We start from the raw sequence: 18,874 nt of genomic DNA on the forward strand, positions 1-18,874 counted from the left end.
AGCAGATTGAAATCTACCACCATGTAATTTAATTCATTATCACAAGTCTGAGAACATTTATATTTGGCAGTAGGGTGGCATGTTGGCTCAGTGGGACTCACTGTGGCCTCACACCACCACGGTCATCGGTTTAATTTCCAAACCCTGCTTTGTCAGGAGAAGGGATTCTCCAGATTGTCCCTGGATATTTGTTTTCTCCCACAGTGGTCAGCTGCGTTGTCCACAGTATGTGAATGTGTGTCCTAGGATGGGCTAATATCCCATCTAAGGTGTTCCCTGTCCCATCTAAGGTGTGTACCCTCCTCCTTCCTTGGATGAGCTCCACATCCAGTCATCACATTCCCCCCACATCTTCGAGAAACGCCTCGGTGCCAGGAATACCTCAACTAGCCCCGTGACCATTGTCCTGCTCTGAACCCCAGCTTGTCTCTTGTATGCCCTTAGTTCTGCTCTTTTTCTTTGATTGGAATGGCTCTCTTACTAGGATCTGCCTACTTTTGTAGGTGTTTTACTGCTCTTGCCTCAATGCCGACTCATTTGTTAATGGTCATTTGCTGGAAGCTCAGCCTAACTGCACTTATACCTCGGGGGCTGTCTGATAGCTATGTCGTTATACCTCGCTTTGGAGGAAATCGCCCCTTTAATAAATAAAATTCAACGTAAATGTTATGCAGCTGATCTTTCCGTGAAACACAAAGCAACCTCCAACCACGACAATGTGAAGTCTAATAAAATGAATTGTTTGGCCTATTGGTAGGAGCAATACTTATTGCATAACTTGATAATAATGAAATGGCAGCGACCTAATTCAAGCTTCTCTCTTCATCTATGGCTAAATTTAGCAACGTCAGTGTTTTAGGGAGAGAGTGGCATGTGCCCTGTGTATACATGATGAACCTGTTTTCTCATTATATACTCTTGGGTCAACTGTTCGTTTTTGACCTAGTTCTACCCCCGCCGGCCCCAGAGAGATCAGCTTAGTCAGATTGAATTTGCAGTAGTTCATGCCAAGCCGAGTGTCCTCTATAATACTAATGTCACTCTATATAAATCATTCTGCCTGTTAATATAGTATTCTGTCATCACAGCCAAATGACAGGTAGGTCCAGGGCTCATGAGTGTGGGTCTTATGACATCTCCTACTCTTGGCACTCTTGAACGCTACATCTAGCATGACACTGTTGCACCGCAGGGTATCATACAAAACATAAATGTTTGGTTGCTTAGCAAACGATCCAAAGCGACTTTATACTTTATCATACACTTGGTTTCACCGGAGTATTTCCGCTTATGCACCCTGTGTGACTGTACAACAGGAGTTCCCCTGGTGGGGTTTGGGACCTGCTCGGTCCGGTTCCCTAAAAGCTGGCGTGAGTTGACCTGTGTACAGGAGTTCCTGTCCTTGCTGTTGGATCAGACCTGGAATGACTTCTGTCTTGACACACAGCCTTTAAACCCTCAGTTGGCTTATTAAAGAGCCCTGTCTCTCTCGTTTTGTGAACTTGACATTTGGACATAAATAAAAATCAAACAAAAAGAGCCTCAATGTCATGCGGGTTCCTTTGTTTACGTGTGTGTGTGTGTGTGTGGACGCAGAGAGCGAAGGATCAGATAACATACCGGCCTTCGCAGATTATGCTTTGTGCCCAACCGTGAAAGTCACATGCATTAGTGCAGAGAAGCAGCATACATGTCAAGTTAATAGTCTTTTATTGTGTATAAGCCTAAAATTTGACTGATTAAAATGGGATTTTAATCCACAACAAAGCACTGTATTCCCTACCTGTGCTGACCGTCACAGTGCTGCATCCATTGATGCATGGTTTAGGCAGGAACATGTTGTCATCCCGCTAAAACTGTGAGTCACACAAACCCAGCAGACATGAGTGTAGGGGGATTCAGGGATCTCAGTTGCAAGAAGTGGATCCCCTGGGCTTCCAGCTGCCAGATGTGCTCCCACGAGCCCCACTGCAGTCATCTACATGCTGCTGCACTGCTTGCCACAAGAGTGAAGGATGAAGCTCTGCCATGAATTGGAACAGTGCACGAGTGAGCACTACATCCACAGAATGCACTTAGGGGCGGCTTTTTTTTTTATTCTTCCACAGATGTTTTGAAAACTAAACAAATAGTAAACTGAGTCAGAAAACTGTAGCTACCTAGCTGGTTGACAGAACGTGCTGCTTTGGCATCTCCGAAATGAGGAACGCACTTATTTAATATTTAGTATAATGGCTGTTTGTGGCCAACAGGGGGCCCCATGCGAACGCGTCGTTTGAGTAGCAGTAAACACCGACAAAAGAGTTTTCATTGATGGGTGATCCTTAATGGCTGAATTAAGACAACATGATTTTCCTTGATAATTCTACCTCAACCAAAATGTACTTAAACTGTAATTGAAAAATACTGATCTTTTTCACTTTTAATGTTTAATGTTCAGCCCTTCCGTCACAGTTAGATATACTTTATACTATACGGCTCCTATAACACTAAAATAACTAGAATCCAGTTTACACTTAGTTATAAACAAAGGAAAAATTTGCCATCTAGTGGACACAAGCGAAGAGACGATCCAGAAGCGAACTTGCTGAGGTACATTTAATATTTTGAGTGTCATATGGTCGATTCCGCTAGATGTCGCTCTGTACCCTTCTAAAAGCTTAGCGAAAAAGTTCTTAACTCTAACTACTCGGTCTACTTAAAACTAAAGTTGGATTTCTTCTAAAGCATTATGAATATATTTAGTATACACAATCGGAATATTTATGCAGATTTACATAATTCTAATTAAATATATATTATTTAGTAGCAAAAATATATATTGCATTCATATTCAAGAATGAAATCACTTAAACATAGGCATACACGGAAATGATCCTGACAGACGCCAATCCCGGGGCTAGACCGCCGCTGCCGCTCACCTGTCCGCCAGGTAGGTCTGCAGCGCGCCAGCAGCTCGTGCCGCGGCGGATCCCCCGGGCTGACGTCAGCAGCAATGGCGGAGCCGCAGGCATCTCCGAGCGACTCTCAAGGTGAGTAACAACTAAAGAAAAGTCGCTACGGGCATCTATTTTACCCGAGACTGCCGCAATACCTCGATCGGGCGAAGAAAACCGGCGCAGGAATCAAGTTTGTCCGACATATCACACAGGAGATCGTTTTAAAACCACCCAGCCACAAAATAGGGATTAACTATCCGATATCAGACGCGGAACCTCCACATTACAGACATTATATTGTAAATTGAAAATAATATTTGTAACAATTTCAGCATAGGTGAACTGTAAAGTAGACCTGTTATTAGCCGATGTTAATTGAAGCGATCACCTTATTACTCTACTGACTAAACTCTACAGGTGGACGTTGTTTTTCTCTTCATGGCTGTGTCGGACCTTGGATTAAATATTTGTTTTTGGAGGACAAAGTCGCAATCGCTGACACGAAATAAACTTAACTAAACTGTATATAGAGAGAATTTTAGTGGAGAGGTTAAGTTGACTCCTTTCAGATGTCGATTGCGTCGATCTCCAACGCAGCGCAGTTAGACTAACATCAGCGCTTTATTTCCGATGTCTGACATGTTTCACTTAGGATGACATTTTGCGGCAGGTGCAGAGGATGCGATATTGTTGTTTCACTTAATGGATTTACTTGCATGTTGGGGGCTATTTCCATCTACTAGCACGGTTATACCTCAGGGTCGTTGCAAATTGTGGCCAATCCGGTCTTGATTATAGACAGCGTGATAAAAGGCTAAAGAGTTATTAAGCCGAACACAAACCTGTACTGTACCTTTCCAATAGCACATTTAATGCACTTATGCTGGTCACATGATTATTCAAGTTGGCAGCCCTGTCACACGGACATAATGAGCATCGCTTAATTTTTAAATGCGAGCATCACCTATGTGACATCTGCATATATATCGCGAGCTAATTTTAGTATTTCAGCAACCAGATATTTAAGTGCATGTACCACCCATGTATAGCTGATTGCTTCAGTTTCTTCCAAAGTTACAAATAAATTGCAGATGAATGTTTCGTTCTGTGGCCCTTTAGTGTGCCCGCGCATGCGTGATTTATGCTTCACGATCTGTGCCTTATAATCTCTGAGATAGTACTGTGACCCCTTCGCTTTTATGTAGGATCCTGCTCAGAGGACTAATGCTACCACTATGGTTCAATTCATGTTATTTCAAATCGAACATCCTCTGAGTCTTTTAGAGAAATGCTGAAACCGTCCAGGATTTCCCAGTATCACCCTTGATTTTGGTTGTCTGTCCTGGAAATCTCATTCCGGGACATGGGATGACCCTATCATTTTCCCTATGAAACAGAACTAAGCAAACCTTTGGAATGGTATCGCTATGTGCAGTATTTTTGGTCATTGATTAGGTGTCCTGGATTTTAGGGGACTGAGGTGGCAACCCTAGCTGGAACAGACATGTTGGGCTTTAGTGAGGTCCGTCCATCTATCTTTGTCTAAACGCAGCTCTGCTCCCTGGTCTTTGTCCTGTCACCATGAGACAGGATTTCAGTATTAGGGCCCCATTTTGTCAGTTCATCTGAATCTAATGCCGATGACATCATCATTTTTTCCCCCCAGTACTAGGGTGTGTCATCATGATAGCAATCCTCAACTAGATTACGGGACTCATAGATCATCACATGGGGGGTCTTTTTGACCATGTCTTCAAATATCTGATTGGAAGTAGAATGAATTCAGTCAGTGTATGCATTTTTAAACATGTGACACTTATGCAGCAACCTGGGTTTTTTTTTTTAAAGAAATATAGAATATAAGATAATGGTAGAAGGAAGCCTTTAAACAGACTGAGGAGGTCCTGGGGTGGGGTATTCAGCAGCCGGGTACAGTTGTGCTCGGGGGCCACGATGGGCTTTAGTTACTCTACAACAAATGTCATGCTAAACAGTAGGTCCCCAGATGCTACTCTAGCACACAGTAAATGTTAGGAGTTTAGTTATGAATTATTATCAGTTAAGATTTGCTACTCATGTGAGACAATCACTTTGATAATGCTGTTAATAATCATTATGAATGGTCAGTAAATATGAGCAATGTAGTTCTGAGCCTTGTGAGAGTCAGGTTAATCTTTTTGATGAAATATTACTTGCTAATATTAAATAGTCACAGACTGAACCAAGTGAAAGTGTTATTTGAATGCTGGTCAGTTCAAATAAGGTTCAGAATCAAGTTTTATTTTGCTTTTGCTTTCCATCTGTGGTTCTGCGTATTTGACTCTGGTGGATGTGTTTGAAAATCAGTCTGGCCGTGTGAGACTATCGGGGGTGTGCCGCATCTCCCATGTGACTGGCTTCATTAGCATTTCTCCAATAGCATTTCCATGTGCATTATGGATCCTATCTAACGTAGATGCTGATGAACGCTGCCTCACAGCACGCACCCACTGAGATTTTTTTTCGCAGCGTGGAGTCAGTTGTACTCACAGAACATGCACTTTAACTTGTGTTGTACTTCAGTTCTGTGGTGTGTAGTGGGCGTGGCATGGGCGGTACTGTATATCCTGAGCAGCCAATGAGAGCACAGCACTGGCCCATCTCTCTGGACCACTTCCTGCTTTCCAGCCGGCAGTGATGGTGACACTGTCGAGCATTCCAGCACGGTCACACTGGGCCGGGCGAGCCGCTGGCGTGTCACCCACGGCATCCCACCGTCGTCCCGGCAACCGTTTGCGAGAACGGATCAGCTTCTCGTTCCTTTTGTTTCCATGCTGAATATTTCAGATCCTTGCGGCTGGCTGCCAGCACAGGCCTGGGGGGTTGGGTTGGGGGGGGGGGTGGTGGAGGGAACTGCAGTGGTCAGGCGTGAGGACTGAGAGAGCGAGTGAGAGAGAGATAGTGTGTGTGTGAGAGAGAGAGAGAGAGAGAGAGAGGAATAGAAGCAAGGAGAAACACGGTACGTCAACAGCATCCCCGCTATCCGTCCCGTTCTGGATCTGAGCTGGGTTTGAGCTCTGGTCCCAAGAGGATCAGGGCTTAGGGACTCCGGGATCTACTGAATCAGGATTTTAGGGCTTTGCTTCCTACTGGATCAGGTCTTTGGGGTTCCGGACCCTTCAGGATCAGGACCTAGGAGCTCTGGCTGCCTGCCGGGTCAGAACCCCGGGGCTTTGTTTCGGGTCGTGTGGTTGGATGAGGGCCGCGAAGCAGCCCCCCCTGTGGGTGTCACCTGGAGAGGCGCACATGAGCGTGAAAAGCGCACGGTAGAGGATTGGGCTTTATGCAGAGCCAGGGGGGCATGCTAAGCTCCGCACGGCCAGCCCGGCTGCGGCGGGGGGGCAGCGGGGCAGCTATCTCGGCACTCTTCACCATCAGCGAGGAGGATGAGCAGCAAAAGAGCAGCGCCCCCCACAGGCTGCCAGGTAGGAAGCCCTGTATTTGCCAAGTTCCCTGGGGGGGGGGGGGAGTAGGGGTCATATGCCCAGCTAGAGCATAGAGATAATGTCACTCCACAGTGTTCCATTATGTAAATGAGTACAGCGTGAGTGCGGATGATGAACGGGGCTGAACTGTCGTTCTGCGGTGCTTTTGTGTGACAGGTTTGTGTGTGAGTATGGCAGGGTATTTACAGATTGGGATATTTACACGGTGAAACTTTACACTGCGCACTGTTTTCGTGGAGAAACTTTATCTGACTGAGAAACAGGCAAAAGCGTTCAGTACTTTTTACCCCATGAACACTGTCGTGCGTCTCTCTGCATCACCTGGTCCTTCCCCGGTGCTGAAGAAGCTGTGTTGAGGCTGGGTATTGAGGTGCTTTACGCAGCACCGTTCTGTCTCACCCTGACCCATCTGTGTTGATTTGGATCCTGTGTTTCTGCGCATCGTCAGCATTTATTTTCAGGTGTGGGACGGGTAGGGAGACGCTGTTTGCCAAGCAGTGCGGTTTCTTTTCCTTCCGAAATGTGCTTTTGATGGCTGACCCTCGCAGGAGTGTCATCTGTTTACATGTAACCCTGTATTTGATCATTCTAAAGCCTCCTGCTATTAAGTATTAATGTTTCCGGTGCATGAGTAAAGCTGGGAAGGAGAGAAAGTCCATTGGAGATCTGGAGGCTGCTCGCCCAGTCGGTGCTGAGGGCTGGGGGCACCGGACCTTTGGCGTCCCTTGCTTGACAGGATGAGAGGAAATCACATTTATTTCCGACTTAATATGGTGGATTGTAAACTTTCCCTAATTAACTCAAAGTGTCACAGCTTCCTCTGGCAGCAGGTGCCGTTCTAAGTTTTTTTTTTTTTTTGAGGTGGGGCATAACACTGGCCGGCCATTTTAGCCAATGAAATGTGTTGAATCAGTGAGTGACGGGAAGTGACCACTCTGGGGGCCAGTCAGCTCTCAGCAGGGGCCAGTGGCCCTGCTCCTGTATAAGCACCATCAGGGCAGCTAAATCAGGGTTAGGGTTAGGAATCGAACATGGCCCCTTCTGAGCTCGGTCATCCCTTCTGCTTCAGCTGGGGCTGTAAAGCTGGACATTCCACCGTTCGAATGTCTGTACGTTCGCGGTCCTGATTCCCTTCCTTAGTGTGTCTAGGTGTGGGTGCACTTTTCATTGCGGAGTTTCACTCGGGTATAGTTTCACGGGAATCTCTTGAATATGGGTTGGCTTGCCGAGTAAACCTGTCTTTTGCTCTGGGTTGTTGGCGAACGGAATCATGATTAAAGAGCTGTAATTTATCTGGTGCGTATTTATGGCTGGTATTGGTGTGTCGTGTTACAGGACTGAGTGCAGATTGGGGGGGGGGGGGGGGTGTTTGGTTTCTGCTTTGCACTGACCTGCTCGCGGGAGGCCTTGCTGTCATACAGCTCAGCTGTCCTGCACTCTCTATACACGGTCTGTCGCAATTTGATTCCCAAAAGTTCTAATCAGGGGTGACTCTAGGATTTTTTAAGGTGGGATCATAATTTATACAAACAGGCCAACCTTATCCTTAGCCAATGATATGTTTTGAATGGGTGAGTGACAGGGGAGGAGGCGCCCTGAGCTGGGGCCCCACCCCTGAATACACCCCTGTGTTTTGGATTAGGACCTGTTCTGTCCGGTGTGCTTTGCTGTGGATGTTACAGGCTGTCGCTGGGTTGTGGAAAGCAGTGAGATCGATTGGCTGCCCTGGAGGCTGCCACTGGGAACATGGGCGTATGGGGTGGCTGTCGCACCAGTTAGACGGGTCGACATGGGCGTATGGAGTAGCTGTCGCGCCAGTTAGACGGGTCGACATGGGCGTGGCGTCTCTACGTCAGCAGCAGACGGGAAGCGCAGTGGGGCGGCTGGGCGGGGCGGGGCAGGGTATGTAAACATGGCAGTGGGGCGATGGCCTCATTTGCATGCTTGTGGGCTGCTTTGTCATGGTGGTATGTGACCACAGAGTCTGAGCAGAGTACAGTGTGTGTGTGTGGGTGTGTGTGTGTGTGTGTGTGTGTGTGTGTGTGTGTGCTATTTCCAGTGCCTGAACAGGCTATCTTGGTGAATTCCTTTGGGGTTTTAAGCCCATGGCTCCAGGGAGTGGAAGCAGAAGCCTGCAGACTCCAAGCAGCAGGTCCCGGCTGCACACCTGGGTCTGCTGGTGATGTGGCCCGTCTGCGCAAACGCAGCACTTTCTGGGCCCGTTTCTGGGATTGGAATGCAGGTGTGTGGAGTCCGACACTCCCGTCTGCACTCTCACCCCACGCACACGCAGCACTGCTCTCCATAAATCATCTCACGTTCACTGTAATGGTGATACTCCAGAGTTGGGTTAACTGCAAAGGCTTTCAGGGTTTCCCTGAAGGTTTGAAGTGCTCTGGTCAGCACAGGAGAAAGTGTAGGCTGTTGTTAATGAGCCCCATGTGAAGGGTACAGGCTCAGGGACGCTAATGTCATCGCCTTCTGCCTGAGCTGCTTTGCACTGTAGTGAGGTTAAGTAACCATCTGTTATACAAGCTTCCATAAAAAGGCATTTGGGTCTAAGCAAACCCATACAATACAGAGAATATAAAATATTCTGTTCATGATTTTCATGGATGGGGTACCATAACACAGCCTTGTCTTGAAGGGCGTCCGGTGTGGAGGGCTGTAAGTGACATGCTGTTTGCTGATGATGTCATACTTTTGGTCTTACCCGAGAAGGACCTCCAACACACACGTGAGAGATTTCATGCTGCAGGTTAAGTGGTGGGGATACAATTTAGCGCCTTCAAATCCCGAGCCGTGGGGCTCTCTCAGAAAAGAGGGTATTTCTCCTTTCTGGTGAGAGGGAGAGTCTGCCCTTCCTGAAGGAGTTTAGGTACCTCGAGATCTTGTTCGTGAGTCAAGAAATGTTTTCACACATGAACTCCGGATATTGTCAGAAAAAAATTGGCCCTGGGCATTTTCCAGAGCTGATCTTTCACCCATGTGGCAGGCAACCGGAGATTGTCGGTGTCAGATGCAGTCATACGTACTAGAAATGCTCCAGTTGGGTTTGATGGGGGGTGTCGTTTGGGTAAAGCATGCAGGAGGCAGGACATAATGCAAGAAGTGCGCCTTGGAAATGGCAGTTTTTTGTTTACAGCACATCGAAAATGGCAGTCAAGGCTATCAACTTATCCTCAGTGATGATTGTTCTTGCTCTGAAATCAATTCTGCGTGTATCGTATATATGTATAAAAGACCCTTCTTCTTTGCCGTCCGATGTTTGTATTTTCATGTCAGTAGCATGATGGAAATCTCATCAACATGCCCACTAGCTAGAGGTGAACTCTCCGGACAATTTCCTGCTCCATTCACTCATAGGGTTCAGTGGGAAATTACCAGGGTTTTGCACTAGGGAGCTAGCAGGGTAAAGTCCATTTGAACTCTACTGTGACTGATTCGGATGTTTGCGTTTACACATGCAGGCCCTGCAGGTAATGTCAAGAAAAGTTCATGGCGGCTGAGTGTGTCGGAAAGGGGCTGTGGGAAGAGGGAACCTGAGATTGACAGGTGGATCGGTTTGATGTAAGCAGTTTTCCAGGCCCTGGAAGGTCGGTGGTCGTCGTAAGATAAGACTTATGGTGAGCCGTTCATGTCCCTGTCCTCACCTTAGTACATGAGCTGTGGGTATTGACTAAAAGAACAAGGTTATGAGTACAAGTGGCTCAAATGAGGTTTCACTGCTGGGTTGCTGGGCTCACGGCACTTGACGGGGTAGGGAGTTCAGAGAAACAGAGGTCATCAGCTGTGGTGGTTTGGGCGACTGGGAAGTCCTTGTCTGTTTTGCACTGCACCTCAAAGTAAATTCCTCGTTCGTAAAAGTACTTGCCGATAATTAAATGATTCTGGATTCCGAATTCCGAATCTTATACAAGTGCCACACAGTTGCCTGCCAAGGAAGCTGTTCTCGGGGACATTCTCCTGGCCAGTGGCCCTGGGGCAGACCCAGGACGTTCTGGAGGGACTGTGAGAGTGCAGCTTTACGTTTGAGCAGAGAGTTGGTCGGATAAAAAAAATGCGGACTTTCGAACAGGAATAGCGATAGCTAAACTTTAAGCTTATTGGTAAAGCTGATATAGGAGAGCCTGGTCAGAAACTGGTGTCCCTAGATTTTGCCTCTCTTCTGTGTCAGTATCTGGCTCTGACAAAGTCCGGCGTTGCATCAGGCATGGGTCCAAAGGCTCATTATGACAAACAGTGAGAGTGTTTGTGGGCTGCACTTTCCATGTGAACTTCCCCTGCGTCCTCAATACGTCCCCTGTTGCCTGCAGGCATTTTCCCCCCATGTGTCTCTGTGTTTTTGAAAGAGGTTAGTTTATGCCGTGCTGACGTGGACCTGAAGCTCCAGAGCATCAGCCTTTCACTGTTGTTCAAGCAGATAATTCTCAGAGTTTAAGGCTTTTGTCAGTCGCCCTCAATGGCCTGTCCTCTTTTGGGTGATATCCTCGGAATTGTGCTGCAGTACTGAAGCCTGAGTCTGTGTAGCTGAGTACGCAGCTGCTGCAGGCTGTGCTTTGCCCGTGGCCTGTAAAATTAATCTGCAGTTCAATCAGAAGCTTTGGCGCCGCTTGAAAGCATGCTACGATTGGGCATTTGGAGGTATCACAACGTCTGGCTGTTTATGGATGTGACATCATCAAATTGTCCTTGGTGTGTAATTGTGTGCATGTGCACCCTAGATGGTCTGGTTGTACTCTTCTCTGCTCTATGATGGTCTAGTATCCTATCCATTTTATACTGCTTTTCATACCTTACAACTTATGTGTATCCCATCCAGATTATACTTTGTTCTTAGCTGTGCATTTTGGTGTCACATCCTTGGTTAGCATGCTGTTAGCTGCGATGCTAGTCACTCTTACCTGAGACTGAGACAGGGTGCGGTGATGTATTCCTATTTAATTGTTATTCATGAGCAGTATCAAACTACAGTTCCCAAAAGGCGTGTATTGTTTGCCAGTTAAGCTAAAGTTAAGATAATGCTCCGCTGAGAGAACTCTCCACATTTGTCTGAATTTTTTTTTTTATTTAAATGAGTTTAATGTCCTTGTGTGGAATGAGGCCAGTTTGCGCTATTTTTCTGTACAGTAGATTCATTAGCCATGTCAACTTGCAAAGTGACTCTTTTGTAACTGTATACAGATTTATTTTTAATAATATATTTCAGGTTAAAAGAAATTCTCAGCATGGGCAAGGGTAAAACAGCAGTAAATGTTTTACTTTTTTATTCTAGTTATATTTAGTAAATCTCTGTACCCAATTTTTATGCTATAAATGTCCTGGAAAACTTATTGTAATGCTGTAATTGTTAGAAGCTCCTCTAGCAGATAAAGTTTGTGTCTGCGTGCGTGTGCATGTCTGTGCACGCGTATGTGTGTGTGACTGTGTGTGATGGTAAAATCAGCAAAATCACTCTACCGACTCAAACCCCACGCACATTCAGCATTTGAACTGGCATCCTTTTGGTAACAGGCACGGTGTAGACACACCATCACTCTACCTAAACCTTGCCATCCTATACCTTATCTGTATCTCAGTGGACGGTTAAAAGATGGATGTTTTTATGTATTACTCAAAATCTCTCCACCACGTTCCCAGATTTCATAGACGTGTCTTTGGGTGCCCATATTTACCCAGAATCCCTTTAGACTTTCCTTTCACACTTAAGGTGCATGTCAGCCTTAGAGAGGGATTCCTTTACATATATGATAAAGACCGGATCTAAACGGATCAGGCTGCTTTGTCTTCACACTGGTAGCTGGAAGATGAACCATGGCGAGTAATGCTGTAACATGTTATAGTATACAGTGAGTGGATAACATCAGGAGGCAGAAAAGTACAGGCTGAGTATTTTTAGTGAGGTTTCTACCACGATTGCATCATCAGCCTCTTCCCAGGGACTCCTTCGCAAACCAGCTCAGTGATCTGCTCTAAGTAGGACATGTGACTGCCCCTACTCCTGCAGACCACCTGAAGAACCAAAAGCTTGCTATTTAAAGAAATGAACCATAATGAACAGTTAAATGCATAATATAGGGAGTGGAATGATCCCACACAGAACTGCAATGTCTACTAAAAAGATCTTTGTATGCATTTTTTTCAGAAGCTTGATAAATCAAGTTATTAGACTATTGAGATTAATGTCTGCTATCATAGCAGCAACCAGGATGCACTGAACCCTTGTGGACAGTCCACATGCTTTGCTTATGTGTTTTTTTGTGTATGGTTAAGTGTATAGTTCATGATTAAGGTGGCATTTCCCCAGGCTAGATGTAGGTTGTAAATTGGTGAAGCTTGGGATTATGAGGTCAGCACAGAGTTCAGTTCATTTAACAAACAGTGCAGCCTTGTCCAATGTGACCTTGCCTCATTGTGGAAGTTATTTTATGGGAGAATGTCTGTGGCTGATATGAAGGGGATTTTGTAGGTCACCTACAAAAGCCGAGGCATCAGTCCATCCATGCGTCCATCTATGCATCCATCAGTCCATCCATGCATGCATCTATGCATCCATCAGTCCATCCATGCGTCCATCTATGCATCCATCAGTCCATCCATGCGTGCATCTATGCATCCATCAGTCCATCCATGCGTCCATCTATGCATCCATCAGTCCATCCATGCGTGCATCTATGCATCCATCAGTCCATCCATGCGTGCATCTATGCATCCATCTAGCCATCCATGCATCTATCCATGCATCCATCTAGACATCCATGCATCCATCCATCCATTCCTGTGAACCCTGACCAGGATAAATGGTTGGAAGATGGATGGATGGATCAAGGCAGAAGCCTTGAAAGGAAGTGAGGTAAAGGGACTCTGTAGCATGTTAGAGACTCAGTTGCAGGTGGATTTTCTGAGGAGAGGGTGACATGAGGCACTTGGTAGAGGCACCCTTCAATATCCTGCCTCCTTTTACTTCAATAATTCTCTGCCACTACTGGTTCAGCGTAGGGATGTAAGCAATTAATCGATTATCAATTAATTGTCGATAAGAAATTACTCGATTAAAATTAATTAATTGCAATTAATTGTATTTTGAACCCATAATTCCTTGCCAGTCCTCGTGGGGCGCACTTGACGCCAGACGTACTTGACGCACACGCGGGAACACAAGCAAACAACAGATAAAACAACAGATAAAAGAGAAACGGTACACAGAGGATGAAGAGGGCAAAACGGAGTGCAGTATGGAGCCACTTCAAGTTGGTCAATGACGACAACGACGCCAAATGCACAATATGTGGAAGTATTTTGAAGTACAACAATTCCACAACTTCGTTGAATTACCACCTAAATGTCACATTCAGCCGTGCTACAAACAGCGAGTGTTTCTCAGCCTATGTTATTCCCTGCCCTCAAGTGAGCTCAGAATAAACCTTTGATTAAGGAATATGATTTGCATTTTTTCTTCATTTCATATATAGAAGATAGCATTCTATGTTACGTATACAGTAGATGGAACCTATTCAGAGGGAAATTCAGCTTCTCAGAAAAATTGCCGCTTAGCAATTAATCGATCATCGATCGATAAGATGAAACAACTATTGATTAATGAATTACTCGATAATTTGCATCCCTAGTTCAGCGGTATGGTGGCCCTGGATGTTGGGGCTCACGCTGGGGCGCAACCTTTCAGCCACGCACCCACAAGCCTCAGCTGTTGGACACTGGGAGCCCTATGCTACTCACTGAGTCCAGCCAGAGAGTTTCAGCCTCCCTGAGCCACCGAGATGTGGGCCTGTAAGGCCCTGCAGAGCTGGAGATACAGATCGCCATTTTCTGCGGTCCCTGTGCATTCTGGGAAGGATGAATGAAGCAGAGGAGGACCAGGTCTCACCGATTTGTACTGTACAGGCTGGCAAGGTTTCATTTTCTGTGAGTTGACATTACGAAATGCTCAAAGCACTTGATGAGGATTGAGGCGTTTCCTTCCAGCGGCAGTGTGATATGTGTACTGAACAGCTATTGCTCTTGATGTAGATATTGCTGCAGTCTTGGGTTTGAGGTCACTGGAGGACTTTCTGAGGTTTTTGAAAGAAACTTTTACTGATTCCTCTTGTGTGATGTGCCATGTGAGGGAGTTGATGAGGCCTGATGTAGCTACAGAGAGTGTGGGGGTTCTGTCAGAGGGATGTCGCTCCAGGATCATGCTGGAGTCAGAGGACAAAGGTCATCTGTGGCAGATTTGAACTTTAAGCTGGTCTGTTGATGTGCAATAATCCAGGCAGCCAAAGGACGCCTCAGAAGACAATGCTGCGTTTTTTTGGTGTTTCTGAACAGCAGCTGGCAGATTCTGAGCTCTGCATTCTGGTCCAAATTCCTTGCCTGGCTTCCTCCTGTGAATTATGTTCTTGTACTCTCGTCCTGCACTGCCTGATTTACCCCCAAAGAGGCCGCAGACACACTGCTCCCAGACCACGGCCCCGTGCTATGAGATCTGTGCTATGACCTGCTTGCAGGCCACCCGCTGTGGGGGGGTACGGGGAATGTGAGGCGCCTGTGATGTCATGGGGGAAATGGGGGATGTTCCCATAAAATCGGCCTTAACCACCTTAATCCGAAAGGGCAGCCTGCCAGGCCGGGCCTCACGCGGGCGCCCAGTCCAGGCTAAGCTCTGCCCTCTCTGTCCAGCAGAGCGGGCCGTCTTCTGGGCGGGCATCTCGTCACCTGAGTGATCTAATCTCTTTAAAAATTAATTTGAGTGTGTTTGTGCAGCTTTTTGGGGATCAAGGCTGTCCCACGTGAGGGAATCTTACACAAGCTGTTTTGGAGGATTTGTCCGCTGAATGCGTTAGTGTGCGGGACACCCTGAGAAGGTTCCTAGAGCAGTGTTTCCCAGCCCGGTCCTCAGGGGCCCACAGACAGTCTACAGTTTTGCTCCCTCCCAGCTCCCAATGTGGACTGTATCCCTACCTTGGAGAAACACTGCACTAGACATCTGCTAAGGTCTTATTTTTATTGGAAGCCAGTTCAGACAGGCATTGTTTTTAAAAGATAGTATGATCACATATTGTGTTTTCAAATGAGAAGCTAGCATGGGCCCTGCGGTGGGTTGAAGCCCCATCCTGGGTTGTTCCCTGCCTTGCGCCTGTAGCCGCTGGGATAGGCTCCGGACCCCACCTGACCCTGAATAGGATAAGAAAATGGATGGATGGATGGAAGCTACCATGGTTTGCTACTTTTGTATCATTTAACAAAAAAAAAACCCCTCAAACAAACTTGTAACAACAGGAAGAAATGCTGATTAAGGCTTAGTGGCTTGTCTTGTAGGAGGGGGGAGGGGCTTGTACCCCCATGATAGCGTCAGTTTCCACTACTAGGTTTTTTTGCTTCTGTAACTTCTCATGCCAAATCCACTGTTCCCACTCCTTACAGAAGGCCTGGGGACTATCCCAGCAGGACAGGGGTATACCCTGGACGCCATTTTATTGCCGGGCATACAAGAAACTGCTAGAAAAGAGATCTTATATGAACTATTTACAAACATAAGACATGTTTAACCAAATTCTTGTAAAATTCTATTTTCCAATTTTATTGCTGAGCAGGTGCTTCAGGCTGTGACGGGCACTGGGTGGCACAGTTGGCAGAAATATCACCTGTACTGAGAGCGTGAGATACCAGCCTTGAAGCAGCGCATCAGTATAGGTGCCTGTCTGCGCTGCCTCTAGCCCTTTGGGCGCAGCATCGAGGTCCTGCTTCACAGCTGGGCGCTTCAGCTTCGCTGTCCACCGGGCTTCTGCTCGCTTGAACTAACATTGGTGGTGTAGCGATTCTCCATATTCGGTTTGGACAGTTTGCTTCAGCCATTGATTTTTGAGTCTGTTAGTACCTCTGGTTTTGTTGTACTTTCTTTTTATTGGGGGGGGGGGGGGGGCATAAGTAAAAATGGAGAAAACTTTTAATAATCACCAACTATTTGGAACATTAAACAGAATAAGACTAAGGAACTTCTTAGATTAACTTAACTTTGCATAAAATAACTATGGTAAAAAAAAATACTGTACTTTACTGGATAAGCGAAATGTCCTCAGTCAAGCAGTGGTTTAACATCCAAAGACCGTAGATGTTTACACTGGTGTTTCAAATCGTGCTGCTCAGCGAGCAGCTTCTCTGGCTGGCCGTGTTTTTTTTCTAGCTGTTGTTTGCGTTTGGGTGCGTTTGTGCAGTTGAATAGGAGGTCAGTATGCTGTGTCAACACTGTGGGGTTTGCCAGCAAAGCTCAGAAGGGGCCTTTGTGATCCTGTTTATGGGCTCCAAAGTCTCCCTGTGTGTGTTGACATTGCCTGTGTAGCCTGACTGGTAGTTTACTTAGCCTGCGTGTGACACTGAGTGCTGGAAGCTTCTCAGCATGACACCTGTGCTGTGCGCTGTGCTGTACACTGTGTTGTATGCTGTGCAGTGCGCTGTGCTGTACGCTGTGCTGTACACTGTGTTGTATGCTGTGCAGTCCGCTGTGCTGTATGCTGTGCTGTACGCTGAGATGTCCTGTTACGGATGCCATGTGACCTCTAGGTGCTCCGTTACAGGTGCGGTGCTGCCATGCAGTTATCTGAGATAGGGGAAGTTCTGTTTTCCCGCGCTGTGTGATCTCAGCCCTGATCTCTAAAGGATGGTGAATGGAGCACAGAGATGCCCATTGTTGTGGGGCAGAGAGCTGCCATTGTCCCTACTTCCCGGCAGAGCTGAAGCGGGTGGTGCATATGAAGGGTTCTGGCCTGCTTGTTTAGTTAGAACTTTGGGTTTGGCACTTTAGTGTTTCCTAAAGCCGGTACCTTGATTTCCTGAAGGTGGCAGAATCAGCCTTTTGCACTTTCATTAGCACCTTCAAATGGCACTACGCTTCCCACAGAGTGCTTGTACTGTTCTGTGCCTTTCTGAAGTCTTCTGTAGTATGTGCTGTACCCTGCTTGACATGCTAAATAGGGTATTTATGAAAGGGGATTCATAAGTGCTTTTGCTATTGGGGGACTTTACAGTAATAAGTGGGAAATAAACAGTTGAATTTCATTAAATACTAATTTATTATTTAAGTTTATCTATACAGACTGAAAATAGATTAAAGACAGAAAATCTGTTTTTCTCTATTTATATATCAAAACAAAACTCTTGAAGTACTATGCTTCTGAAAATGAAAAATCATGCGAATGATCAAGACTGGCCAGAAATATTCTGGATACTGGTTATGCGGACTGATGCCAAGTTTGATCGCTTTAGTGACACGGAAATTTTAATCAGACCTTTTTAAGCTTTTTAAGCTGAGGAAACCACAGAGGAAGTTCAGAAAATGTAGTGGAATGGTTCTCTGTACCAAAGGGGACCCCTTCATGCTTGAAAAGGCAGATGAAACTCTGTATTTCAGCTCCCCTGATCTTTCCCTATAAAAGTCTCCATTCAGTTGCACTTATTCTTGTGTTAAGTTTAAGTTCTCATTCTGTGGCTGCTATGGATATATATGGTGATAACCCCACAGGCCCATTCTGGTACTGAAAGGTAGTTTTCAGCTCAAATTCTAGATGTTCGGTCTGTAGTACAGCTGCTGTCTGATACCAGTACGCATGTGTGTCTCTGCCATACCTGCATTTCCCTGGCGACTGGCCTCGCTGGCGTGGGGGGTGGTGCCACAGTACAGGGTCATGTGAAATACAGACAGAGTGGTACTCCTGTGGTACCTGGGGAGAGGTTTGGCTCGTTCTGATTGGACCGGTACTGGCTATGGTAGCGTGGGAGGGAATCTGTAGGGCACTGTGGCACACAGCACCTGAACCCAGAAATACTGCACTGATTTCATCCAACCCGATCTCACGAATTTTCGTGCAGCCATCACGACATCTATTTAAACGTGCTGTGATCACGTTTTCGGCTTTTTTTTACGTGCTGGGGTAACGTTTCCCCTCCCTATGTGTTTTAATGGGCAGTGCCTAACACTGCCACTATGAGCGCTAACTGGTGACTAAGGGACGGGAAAGTCATGCATGGCCAGAATCATATTTTGTTTTTTGTGATCTGATAACGCTTTCCATAACGTGTGACGCGACCTTGCAAAACAGCGCTTGGATTTTACTTCTGTTGCATGAATGAGTTAGTGTATGGAGGGAAATCCCGGACATTATTCAAAAGGAATTATTAACAGAAGTAAAATCCAAGCGCTGTTTTGCAAGGTCGCGTCACACGTTATGGAAAGCGTTATCAGATCACAAAAAACAAAATATGATTCTGGCCATGCATGACTTTCCCGTCCCTTAGTCACCAGTTAGCGCTCATAGTGGCGGTGTTAGGCACTGCCCATTAAAACACATAGGGAGGGGAAACGTTACCCCAGCACGTAAAAAAAGCCGAAAACGTGATCACAGCACGTTTAAATAGATTTTATGTCGTGATGGCTGCACGAAAATTCGTGAGATC

General features: G+C 46.2%; 1 protein-coding gene across 20 annotated transcripts in view; it reads left to right on the forward strand.

The window, feature by feature from the left end:
• The first annotated feature begins 2,891 nt into the window (after nucleotides 1–2,891).
• Nucleotides 2,892–18,874, forward strand: part of map7b (microtubule-associated protein 7b) — a 36,712-nt gene continuing 20,729 nt past the window's right edge. For 9 of the 20 annotated variants that reach the window (XM_072702579.1, XM_072702575.1, XM_072702578.1 and 6 more), the window contains exon 1: nucleotides 5,832–6,403. In XM_072702579.1, coding sequence (XP_072558680.1) covers nucleotides 6,262–6,403 — 142 coding nt within the window. In that variant the 5' untranslated portion in view covers nucleotides 5,832–6,261. Of the gene's footprint in view, nucleotides 3,033–5,830; nucleotides 6,404–18,874 lie in introns of those variants that run through there. The other 11 variants (XM_072702586.1, XM_072702588.1, XM_072702585.1 and 8 more) reach the window with 3 other exon arrangements.

The sequence above is a fragment of the Paramormyrops kingsleyae genome, chromosome 19 (assembly GCF_048594095.1).
Source record: "Paramormyrops kingsleyae isolate MSU_618 chromosome 19, PKINGS_0.4, whole genome shotgun sequence".
NCBI lineage: Eukaryota > Metazoa > Chordata > Actinopteri > Osteoglossiformes > Mormyridae > Paramormyrops > Paramormyrops kingsleyae.